The 12,198-nt window shown below is 53.5% G+C and overlaps 1 protein-coding gene across 8 annotated transcripts in view; it reads right to left on the bottom strand.

Moving 5' to 3' along the window:
- CHD6 (chromodomain helicase DNA binding protein 6) overlaps positions 1 to 12,198 on the bottom strand; it is a 92,330-nt gene that overhangs the window by 43,518 nt on the left and 36,614 nt on the right. For all 8 annotated transcript variants that reach the window (XM_053993359.1, XM_053993354.1, XM_053993357.1 and 5 more), the window contains exons 2-3: positions 11,482 to 11,537; positions 1,193 to 1,686 (exon numbers count right to left, since the gene is read on the bottom strand). In XM_053993359.1, the coding sequence (XP_053849334.1) occupies positions 1,193 to 1,686; positions 11,482 to 11,514 (527 nt within the window). In that variant the 5' untranslated portion in view covers positions 11,515 to 11,537. The remainder of the gene's footprint in view (positions 1 to 1,192; positions 1,687 to 11,481; positions 11,538 to 12,198) is intronic.

Genomic DNA, 12,198 nt, shown 5'->3' on the forward strand with positions numbered 1-12,198 from the left:
AGGAAAATCTGATAGCTGCATCCCTCATCCCAGGACCCTTCTTGGGGTGCAATGCTGCATTCACATGGGCTTCATCCTTCCCTTCCTTGCCTGCAGCCCTCTCCTTCCCTCTCTACCTCTATCCCTTTGCTGCAGCCTTCCTTGGGGCCTGGAGGAGCCCTTCCCTCACCCTTGCAGCACTGTCCGCTTGGTCCGCCCATCTCCATCTGCTTTGGCTCACCAACTCATGACGAACAGCTGCAGAGCCCTGGGCTCAAGGAAGAACACAAGTGACAGCACTGCACGGCTCAGGGATTTGCTGAGGACATGGCACCCAGCTCTCATCCTGCTGAGCAACCCACATCTCCTCTTGTCCACAACCAGCCCATACCAATGGCACGGAAGGCCACCCCAGTGGCAGCTCCACAGCCATGGCCTCTCCAGGATCTGGCTGTCAGTGAGCTCTGAAGGAGGAAGGTTGTGGAAGACCAAACTAAATCGGTGCTTTTGAGACCTACTCTGCTCCTTGCACACACTGTCCATTAAAAGAAACCAGAGCTTCTGGCCAACCAGCCTGTTAATTAAAAGGCTGAGGAATTACCAGAGGCAGTGGTGCTGGCCTGTGCAGTACAAGGGAGTTCTCAGGCCTCCCTCTGGCTGGCTTTGATTGTCAGCACAGCTCCACAGCTGCCAGAAGGGATGAGTCTTCCAGGAGAGGGAGAGGGGATGGGATCTGCTCCACCATCCTCCCAAACCTGAGCCAAGGGGAGGCAGGCTGCTGGCCCTGGGTGTGCACAGGCCCTCATTTGCACACAATCCAGAACCAGGTTTTTCTCACTCACATACCCTCTGCCCAGGACCCAAATCATATATGACAGGCCGTCTGCCACACAGCACCTCACTGTCCTGGTGGGACATCTCCCTGAAGTCCCTTTTGCCCAGGACGCTCAGCACAAAGGCCAGACCAAGGAGAGGCCAAGACTCTCTGGTCCTCTTATGGATCTCGAGTCTCATGGGGCCATATCCCCAAAAGAGCACCTGCCTGTTCCATCTCTGCATGGCCAGAGAGCTCATCCTGGCATCCCAACCAGCACATCCAGCCTTCAGACCAAGTACCCTGCACACCCAGTGCTGCTCTCTCCCAGATGCAGCTCATGCAAGCCCACAGCCCTGTCCACAGCAGGCATAGGGAAAGGGCCACACCACCACCCACCTGCTCTTCTTGCATCTTGATCTAGGGGCTGGCTCAGAGCCACTCTTCTTGTCTTTAGACTCCTTTGGAGCTTTGGGTTCCCGAGGTTTCCGGGGCTTCTTAGCCACTTCCCTCTGCTTAGGCTCCTTCGGCTTCTTAGACTCCTTCACCTTTTTAGGCTCTTTTGGTTCTTTAGGCTCTCTCCTCCTCTTTGGTTTCACCTCCACAGCTGCTTTATCTCCCCCTTCCTGCTCTCCCAGATCCTTTTTCTTCCGTTTCTTCTTCACCCCCGTGCCCCCACTGTCCTGCATCCCGTTCTGGGTGCTTGTCCGCTTCTGGGCAGCCCCATTGGGCTCCTCCTTTGGGCACTGGCACTGGCCACCTGTGTTTGTGGCTGTCACTGTCACCTGGTGGGGCACCTTGTCCTGCTCTTCACTGCTGGCAAAGGTGTCCTGCGTCTTGCACTCCCAGGCAGACGACATTGGGGAGAGGCTCAGTGTTTTTAAGCTTGGCAGCTGCGGAGAGAACACAAGGTGACAGATGAAGCAAATACCACAGCTGTAAACAGCAGGTGTCCAAGGGGAACCACAGCTCCACGAGGCTCCAACCACCCACTGCAGCATGGCAGCATCCCTCAGCATTTGGGGACTATGGCTAACAGCCACCATGGGGACTATGGCTAACAGCCACCATGAACAGACGCAGCTTAACAGAAGGACCCCCCCGTCTCTGCCCAACAGAGGCTGACAGAGGCCTTTTGGCTCCCCACTAGCCCATGCACGTTCCAGCAGAGGTGGCTGGCCCCATTGTGTGCCCCAAACATTGCTCTGCCTTCGATCAAACACTCCAGACTCCACTTGGCTAAGCAAGAGCAACCTGTGCATCCACAGCACTTTCTGCCTGTTGCCCCAAGCCAGAGATTGTCCCAGTAGGGCAAGGAGAGGGAATTAGAGATGTCTAGCAGCCTACAGAAACAAAAATAGGGTTCCCAGGTTCATCTGGGGCAGAGCTTGAGGCAGAAGAGAAGGTTTAGACCAGCACTGTTCACAGGAGCTGCTGTGTGCCGGGGCTCCCTCCAGGCCAGGAAAGAAGAGCTGCTCTTCCTCCTTCAGCACTTCCTTCATTTCCTGTGAACTTTCCAGCACTGAACACTGAAAGGAATTGAGCTGCCTCCTGGGCATGCTTGGCCCCAGCAGGCATGACCAGACAGCAGCATTGAAGGGCCCCACTCTCCTCAAGCAGCAGTAGGAGCACCTGTTGTGAGGGCCCAGGCTCAATGTGTAGCAGCCTTTGCTCCAGGAGAGCAGCCCAGGCTGGCAGGGCTGGCAGGGGACAGCCCAAGGAAGAGAGCTGTGGGTGACAATTCTCAATGGGAACCGGAAACATCCCTTGCAGCAGCTGCCGGAGCAAGAGAGAGCAAGGGATGCACAAAGGTGCAGGTAGAAATGCAGTTGTGTGCTGCACGGGTGGGGAGAGGAACATGTTCAGCTGCTCTACCGGTCAGTTCCCATCCCCAGGGCCCCAGCTCCTCCTACCGCACGGCTCAGCCATGACCAGAGGGAAGCAGTGGCCATTGCTGGGCTTGCTCATCACTAGGGGGCTGGTAGGGCAGCACCAGACCAAGCCCAGCGGCACAACTGGGGCTGGAAAGCTGGTCCTGCAACTGGGGGCTGATGGCAGTGCCATGAGACAAGACATGGGCCCTTCGCACCGGCCTGGAGGTGTCACCTCCTCGTAGGGAACCTGTGGGGCAGCTGGTGAGCGGCCCAGAAGTGCTGGGCAGCATCTCCTGTGCCTGTGGGGACAGGGGCAGTGTTTGCCCCGCCACCTCACACACACGGCTGTCCCAGGCAAGGAGTAGTGCTTCCTTCACAAGCCCGTCCCTGGTGCTGAGATGGAGATGCCAGTGCCTCTGGCAGGAATGCCCTGGCTCTGCAGAACCTCGGCACCATCCAGTTCCTCAAGACACCTCAGAGCTGTGGGAGAAATGCAAATCTTTACATCTTACAGGCTGAGGACTGGAGCCCATCCAGGGTTGTCTAGGCACAGGATGCTCTGTAACACTCGGACTTCTGATTTGGATTAGATGGAAGCATTAAATGAAACACACTGTAAGTGGAAAGGCCCCTGATGCCCCTGCAGCCACCCATGAGTGGGGCTGCAGGCTTGGCTGGCGTCAGTCAAGCAGGGTGCACCAGCATCCCTCCCTACGTGCAGCCACCTCCAGCCCTGGTCCCTGCTGCTGGAGCAGCCATCACTGCACATCCCACCACATGGACCAGCCATCACAGGGCACTTAAGGAATTAAAGGGAACCTATTCAGGACCAGGAGAAAATCAGCACTATTGATGCTGCTTCTGAGACCACTGGCTGCACAACGGGATCAGTCCCAGCCTTCGCATTCCTCAGCTCTTGCAAGATGGGGACCAGCTGCAACAATTTAGAATCATAGAATGGCCTGGGTTGGAAGGGACCTTACAGATTATCTACTTCCAACACTCTGCCATGTACAGGGACAACTTTCACTAGACCAGGTTGCTCAGAACCCCATCCAACCTTGACTTGAACACCCCCAGGGATGGGGTAGTCACAGCTTGTCTGGGCAACCCCCTCCAGTGCCTCACCACCCTCACAGCAAAGAAATTCTTCCTAATATCTAATATTATATATATGTATCTATATATGTGTATTTCCTCCTAATATCTAATATAAACCTACTCTCTTTCAGTTTGAATCAATTCCTCCTTGTCCTGCCACCATATGCTCTTGTAAAAAGTCCCTCTCCATCTTTCTTGTAAGTCCCCTTTAGGTAGTACCCCTGATAAGGACAGTAGAACAGAATAGCATTTTACTCACTTGATAAGAGCAGTAGAACAGAACAACGTTTACTTTTGTCAAGGACAGTAGAACACAACAGCACAGCCTTGTAGAAATAGATAAAGGATGTAACTTAAGCAAACAGAAGTCATGCAAAATGCAATGAGGATGCCAGCTCAGCTCTACAAGGCTGGTAAAGTAGAAGTTAGGCAAAACAACGATATTGTGCTTACTCAAAAGCAGGGGTTGAGAAACAGCCACCTAAAATGGAAACCAGAAGTTGAAGATAGACCCCAAAGAACCATGTAAGGACTGCTGATAAGGGGTGCAACCATGTAAAATAAAGCCAAGGAAGTGTGGGGATAGCTAATGAATATGTAATCAGTGTGCATGATAAAAACCCTGTCCACCCAACACTCATCCCACTGAAATGGAGGAAGGATCCCCCTGAGTGACCAGCATGCTGCAATAAAGAATGCTTGCTTCTAATACTCAAACCTGTGTTACAAAGTTTCTATCCAGGCAATTTGGGTATCACTCTTTTAGGTAAGTGCCCCCTAGGAACTGGAAGGCTGCAATTATGTCACCCCTAAGCCTCCTATTTTCCAGGCTGAACAAACCCCATTCTCTCAGCCTTTCCTCCTAAGAGAGATGCTCCATCCCTCTGACCAACCTGGTGGAGGACTCCAGAGCTGGATGCAGCCCTGGATGCAGATGGGACCTCACCTCAGGGGACTAGAGGGGCAGAATCCCCTCCCTTGACCTGCTGCCCACACTTCTTTTGATGCAGCCCAGGACATGGTTGGTTTCTGGGTACCAGCACACCCGGCTGGGCATGTGCAGACTCTCATCCACCAGCACCCCCAAATCCTCCTCATCAGGGCTGCTCTCGATCTGTTCCTGCCCTAGTCTGGATCAGTACAAGGACTGATACCCAATCTACACTTCCTTAAAGATCTGCCAGCTCTGTCCCAGTCCCTTGTCCCAGAGGGCAGTCTCCCAGGGAATCCCACTGACTATCTCCCTGAAGAGCTGGAAGTCTGTTTCCCTAACACTCAGAGTCAGCACCTTGGCCTGGGATCTCTGTGGGCATCAGGTGTCAGAGCTTGCTGTGTCCCAGGAGCAGTGCTGGTCCCAGTCAGCAGTGACTGCCTCCATCTGGAGCAACCAGAAGCCTCTGGTGCAGGCCCTGCCATGAACGGGCCATCAAATGCCATCCTGTGGGACCCAGGCATGCAGCCAGGGCTCACAGAGGGAACACATGCACAGAGAGGCAGGGAGACCAGGCTGCTTCCCAGCAAGTGCTGCCAGCCCAGAAACCATACTCAGAAAGCTGCTTGGTCCGTTTTGAGGGGAGAATGCTTCATGTTATGCTCCTGAAGCCCACAGCAAGCTCTGGCCATGCATGTAGGACTGTGCTGCCAAGTACAGTCTGCAGCGAGAGACTGGCGCACTGCCATGAGCCAGGGAATGTGTTTTTTCTACTATCCCTTGATGAGGTTCAGTTTATCCTGGCTTCTCATCAACAGGAAAAGTCTAAGAAAGCAGAGCCAGCTTGTGCTCCTGCATGGCTCCAAAGCACCCTCACTGCTTTGCCTGCAGGAGCCCGGCTGGTTCCTCATGGCAGGCAGGAGCTCACTGTCCCTGTGCAGCTGTTGCCGGAACATCGGCTGCTGTCCCCGTGCCACAAGGGAAATCACCTCTGCTTCCAAAGGCTGAGAGCCTGAAGGGCCGGTGTCACAGTGATGGGGACACAGCACTCACTGCAGGGAACTCTGCTGCAGCAGCCACCTCGGCCTGAGTGGCCTGAGATACAGGTGTCCATGAGCAAACAGGCTGCCCGCTGCTGTGACTGGGCTACTGGTCACTGTGTCTGCAGCCACAGCCAGCACTGACATACCACCACACTCAGACCCCCTTCACAGGAGAGGAACACATGTAGCTGCAGGAGCCTAAACCTGGCAAATCATAGCCCTGGGACATGCTGCAGCAGGGCAAGGCAGGCTGCTCTGGGTTGCTCCAGACCAGCCAGGAGTTGCTCTGGGCAATGCTGACCCTGAGGAGGCAGGAGTGGGGCAGGGCAGGCAGTTATCTCTGTACACCATCTGCCCAGGCTGGTCCAGCAACAGGCTGCACCCACACCACAATGAACCCACCTGTAACCCTCGGTGCCAATGCACCTGGGGGCATTCAGTACTACAAACTCATAAGGTATTGGGGAAACCACTGATTTTGGTTAAATCCTGCTGCCCTCCTAAGTGGCTTCTACTTCTCAAGGTGTGAGGGGGTCTCCTTGTCACACGCTCTGTACAATTCAGTTTTGCCATCCTCCCCCTGCAAAGCTCTCTTGGCCCAGCTAAGGCACAGGTGCAAGTCACCCTCTCCTCGCAGGTAGGCTGTGCCAGCTCTCAGGCCACCTGCCTTATCCTGCTCAGCACTTCTTCCACCCCCGCTGGCTATGGGGTGGCAGTAGGAAGCACGTAGCATCAGAGGTACCACAGAGCAGTAGGAGGTAGGAGGCAAAGCAGCTCCTGCCCCTGTTACTCGAAGGGTTCCCTCCCCTCTCCCAAACTGCTGAGTCTGTGGGATGCACTGGCTGCTCCAGCCCACAAGGCTCACACAGCATCCTGGATCCTCTGCAAGCCCCGCAGCAAAGCTGGGTGCACAGGCATGTGAAGGGACAGTTTACAAACTCCCCTTGGTACATGTATGGGAGCTGAGGAGCAGTGAAATTCAGCAGTGTTTTCCCCACACCTGCTTAGGGCAAGGTCAGTGGGACTGCCCATGGTGAGCCAGGGACAAAACCTGCAGCCTCACCTGCCTGCGACAGGTACCTGCAAAGGGAACAACAGCGGAAAAGAGGGAACTGCAAAGAGAAGGCAGGGAGGGGAAGAAGCAACATCTGCCGCTCCATAAAGGAAGCGCTGATTTACACAGATTATGCACTTTTAGCAGCAGCAGTAGCAATAATAATAATAATAATAATAATAATAATAATAATAATAATAATAATCAGTGAGAGGCAGGAGCAGAGAAGCTCCTCTGGACCCACATGGTAGGAGTCACATGCCAGCACTGCCAGGAGATGTGATGGGGATGAAGGAGATGTTGCATCCGCACTGCTGGGTGTTGGAGCCTGATCCATATGCAAACCCTGCACTATCCCATGAGTTTGGATGTGGGAAGGAGAAAAGACCAAAAGCTTCATGCCCACCCCATAATCAATCCTACAGGCTTTCCTCCCCAAGAGCAGTGTTCCCAGCAGGGAAAAGCTCTGCCACAGCCTCAGGATCTGAATGGCAGCTCTGTCTAGTAAGAAGGCCACAGATGAGCTCTTCCAATGGTCACAACACCAAGAGCAGATCCACCTCCCCTGTCAACCAGGCTCAGACAACATCCACACACCACAGCCTCATCAGCCAGCAGCACATGCCACCTTGCACCCAGCTGCTAGGACCATTCAAGCCCCGTTTGCTGCACACTTGGCCAAGCTTTCCTGCAGCGTGCCAGGAGAGCTCTGCAGAAGCCTGCACTTGGGTCTAGGGCATGTATCAAACCCCGCAAGGATCTGTTATGTGGAGTGTCCACAGGGACCCTGACTGCAGGGGTCATCAAAGGTTTTCATGCTCTTTAGGCAGAGACTGATGCCTGAGGGCTGCCCAGTTCCCCCATTGCCCATTTCCCCCCTCAGCACTAACCGAAGCCACCAGCCAGCCTGCCACTCCAACAGCAGCCCAAGATGGGCACCATGACACAGCTCTGCCTCCCTGAGATGGTCAGGCTGCCCTCACTAGCCCAGTCTATCCACACAGCTGGTTGCAGAGCCCAACAGGAGCAGAACAGGCAGCTCCTTTCACACAGAGGGTTTTGTCAGGCTGGTGAGCCAAACACTCCAGCAGCCCCATGCCCACCAGCGGTGTCTACAGCATGGGCTGTTGTGCTCTGGTTGCCCAGTGTCTGCACCCCTTGTTTCCAGCTCTTAATCCAATGCAACAAGAAGCTAAAAATATACAAGTGCCACCTTCCATCATGTCTCTGAGCAGGCTCTGCAGTCACCATGGGATGATGGAGGTGCGTGCGTGATGGAGGTGGAGCCTGGCTCAGTTCCCAAAGTGCTCCACCACAATGCAGCTCTCAACAACTACAGCTAGGAAGCTCCATCTGGTGACAAGGCCAGCCCTGGCAGCGGGCACACGTTCCCACCACCCTAGCAGAGGGTATGGGTGGGGCAGAGGACAATGCTGCTGCCCTGGGCTGTCCAGGCTGTCCTCTCCACTCAGGATGAAAACCTGTGCAGCCCTTGGAGCCTGGGGGAGACCCAGCACTTGCGGCTGTGTGTCCAGGAGAAAGGCACCCTGACAGCTCACTGCTCCCCCTGCCCTTCACCCTTACAGAGCGAGTGCCCAAAACTACTCCACCCATCCAACATCTCCAACATCGGGGGGTCATCAGATCTGACAGTCTCACCATGACAAAAAAAGGCCATAGACAGCCTGGGACAGAGCGACAAGTGCCCTAGGGCTTGGACGGCCCTGCCCCCTTTGCTGCTCCTACTGCTCAGGAGCCCGCTCCAGCCTCGGGGAACTCTGGTAAAAACCCCCAACTGCATTTGCAGTACGTGAGACAGCAAAGCTCATTTTCACATACACAGACCCATAAAATTTAGGAAAACATTTTATGCAGTGAGTGCTTGAAGCAAGGGCAAGCAGAGCTCCCCCAGACGCTCCCAGGGCCCTCTTGCAAGGGCTACTCAGTAGCCACATGATACCTGCAGCCCCGGGCTGTTCCCCATTGCCTCTCACTGCTGTCCACACACTGCAGGGGATCTAGCCATTCCTGCCACTTCCAAGCCCAGGCAGGAAAGTCAGAAGACCCCTCCAGGAGAAGGCTAAGGGGTCACAGGACATTCCATCTCTGTCTCCAATGCAATTCTGCTCTGCTCTCACAGTCCATGCAGGATGGGAACATTTCCATAGCTGTAGAATAAGGAGATTTAGAGGCACTGTGGGATAACTGCATTTATTTTAGTTCATTATTTCTCTAGTTATTTAACAAATCAGAGTTTGGCAGAAATAAAGAGTAGAAGACCCTTCAATGCCCAGGGACAAGCAGTACACAGACAAGAGAGACAGCCCAGGGAATGATGGTGCTGAGCCCTCAAATGAAACCCATCATTTGTCATTGCTTTTGGGGGTAACCAGGCACTCCTGTCCCACCTCCACCAGTAGACAAGGCACCCTGGCATGAAAACTTGTAAGTCATGAGACAAGTGACAGGTTTCACAAGTTAGTCACAGCTTGGTGACAAATGCACCAGATTTTTGTGCACTACTAAGGAAAAAGAGTTATGGAAACACAGCCCCTGCTTTTGCTAACAACAGCCCTCAGACGAGTGAACCAGTTGGCAGTGCCCTGTAACCCAACCCATCATAATTTGCACAGGAAGAGAACCACTGCTACAAGGGGCACCAAGGGAGCGCACAGAGGAGCTCCTCCCCAGACAGCCCACTCTGAGACCCCATCTCTTCAGCCTAGGTTTCCTAATTCACTAGCAATGGACATAGGGAAGACAAAACACTGGCCTAGGACAGCCAAGGGCTAGGGAAAGGAGAGAGCACATCCAATATTTTTTTCCCAAAGGCAGTTGACAGTTCCCCTGCCATCCCTCACCAATATGAAGAGTACCAGCATCTTGCCAACCTTTTCATCCTTAGGCCTGATCCTACATCCATATGATGACCAACACGGAGCTTCTGCAGGTGAGAGGCTGGCAGGGAAATACATGACTTTTGAGAGCCTTGGAACCACAAAAAAATGCTTTTGAACAGAGAGACTGTTCAATGCAAGGCAACAGCCCCTCTTGGTGCCATGAGAAGTCTGTTTACAAGGTGTGGGCACTCCTGGGCTCAGGTGTCCAGAGTGATGTGGAATGCCATCCCTTGTGAGTGTTGCCCCCAGTGCTGCTCATCTGAGCATTACAGGGAGTCACCTACCCCTTCACCACCTCAACCAGGCACCCAGAATGCCCACAAGAACCCTGCTTGGCCAGGCTTTCTTCCAAACACTGAATTTGGGAATGCTGCACCCCACCCCATGACATGCTGCAAGGTTTGTCCTACACTGCTGCCGGCTTAGAGAGCTCAGGAGATGAGCAGCTGGAACTCTACCCCTCCTTGCTGACACCACATGCCTTTATCTCCCTCCCAGATTTTATCTGCAGCAACACCTATAGAAAACAATTTTCAGCTGAGCCCTCTAAAATCTCCAAATAGTGGGGGAGGATGGTTTTGCCATGCTTAAACCCCATGCCATTTCAGTAATCCCATTTCCGGAGCACCCAAACCTGCTATATTAGCCCAATGAGTGGCATGAATTTCTTACCTGGGCTTTGCTATCAGAGAAGGGAGATCATCAGCCAAAGCATCCTGCTCTCCTCCAGGCCTTTGCTCTGCCCCATCAGGAACAATCCAGCCATGGTGGTACACAAGACCTTCCATGATCCCTTCCTCCTCTTCCTCACCTTGAGGCTGGCTCTGCTTCTTCACAGTATCTTTAGGACACACTTACTTCCTACAGTACTGGTGCTCTGAACACACACCTTTAAATATCTGCAGGCTGCAAGCCCAGAACAGCACACTGACCTCTTCAAAACACTTCCCTCCCTTCCTCCTCCCATTTACCTGCCATGGCACTGTGATGTGCCCTGAGTAGCACACGTTGCTTCAGAGCTGGTTAGAAATGGCACAGCCTTGTGCTCTCTGGCAGATTTATCCCATCACTCAGTGCTAACTTTAATGGTTTCCCATTAAAAGCAGCACAGACAGAAATCAGCTTCAGGTAGACCTGTTTGTTTTACATCTCCAGTCATATTTCAGCCCCATAGGCAGAGTGGCTCTCCATGTATGTAACAGGTCCTTTCCCCTCAGCAGAGTGCCAACGGTCAGGCTCTTCCCCTGCACACAATTAATACAGAGACCACTGACTCATAAATCTCCTCTGGGAGCAGCAGACTGTTATGATCCAATGCAGCAATCCAGAAATGAGTAAGGGAAGAAAATTCCCTCCTGTCGAAGCTCTCACAGCTCCCAGACATGATCTTCCTGAACCTCACAGCTGGTATTAGTCCTGGTGTATCATGTGAATAACAGCAATCAGAGCAAATGTGGTTTTGTAATGAGATTACAGCAAGAACCAATACTGTGGACTTTTGAGACAAAAAGAAGGGCTGTTCCTCCACTGGGGCAGCACCAAGTCAAGAGCATGTCTACTGCTGAAGATAAACCCCACCTTGTTCAATGGTCCCACCAGGCTCACCCACTCTGGGGTGCAGCTCCGCTCCTTGAAATTTGACCTGAGCTGCACCCCTGTCTGGAAATTCAAGACAACACTTGCCCAGCCTCCTTCCCACCACATATCAGTTGCAACAATTTCCACATGGGACATGGTCCTCAGGCCTTGACAGCTGAACTGGGAGAAGGAGAGAGGGTCACAAACCTGCTTTTCTTTTTTCTGTATTTTCATTATCATCAAATCTGGGATGAATGTTATTTCTGCAAGACACAACACAAAAAAAAATTCACAATGATGAGACTGCTGAATCTGAGGCACTCCATTCTTCCATTCACCCCTCCAGAAGGCTGAGCCAACCCCGGGGCTGCTCAGAGCAACAAAGCTGTCAGAATGAAACTCTCAGGGACAAGCTTGGGGACATCTGCTCTGCTGAGCCACGGTAAGAGCCCAATCACAGCTATCGCCACAGCTCAGCGCTGCCTGAAACCCACCGGCCAAGACCAACACGGCAGCCACAGTCTTGGCAAGAAGTGGCACGTCTGGGGCTTGCACAGAACACACTTCAACTCCTCAGAGCCTCAGGCCCTGCTGAGAGATTTGTTGGATGCTGCCAGCCCTGCAGCAGCAGAGGGAAGTAAACAAACCAGCCTCTGCCAAGCAGCAATGACAGCAGAAATAGACTGGAGAGGATGCGGGAACTTGACGTGGGCTGCAAGCCCTATGACTGTGACCACGGAAGAGCTGCTATGGAGACAAAGATGGGGCAAGCAATGAGGAGAAGAGCCATGTCTCCCCACAAGCAGCCCCAGGTGCAGTGCTGGGGCCGGGCTGGCTGTGTCCCCAGGCCTGTGCCCCCGCAGCGGGGAGGACCCCGCATGAGTGGCACCCACCTTGCAGCCCACAGAGAGGATGGGCTGAGGG

Source organism: Vidua macroura, chromosome 17 (assembly GCF_024509145.1).
Source record: "Vidua macroura isolate BioBank_ID:100142 chromosome 17, ASM2450914v1, whole genome shotgun sequence".
NCBI lineage: Eukaryota > Metazoa > Chordata > Aves > Passeriformes > Viduidae > Vidua > Vidua macroura.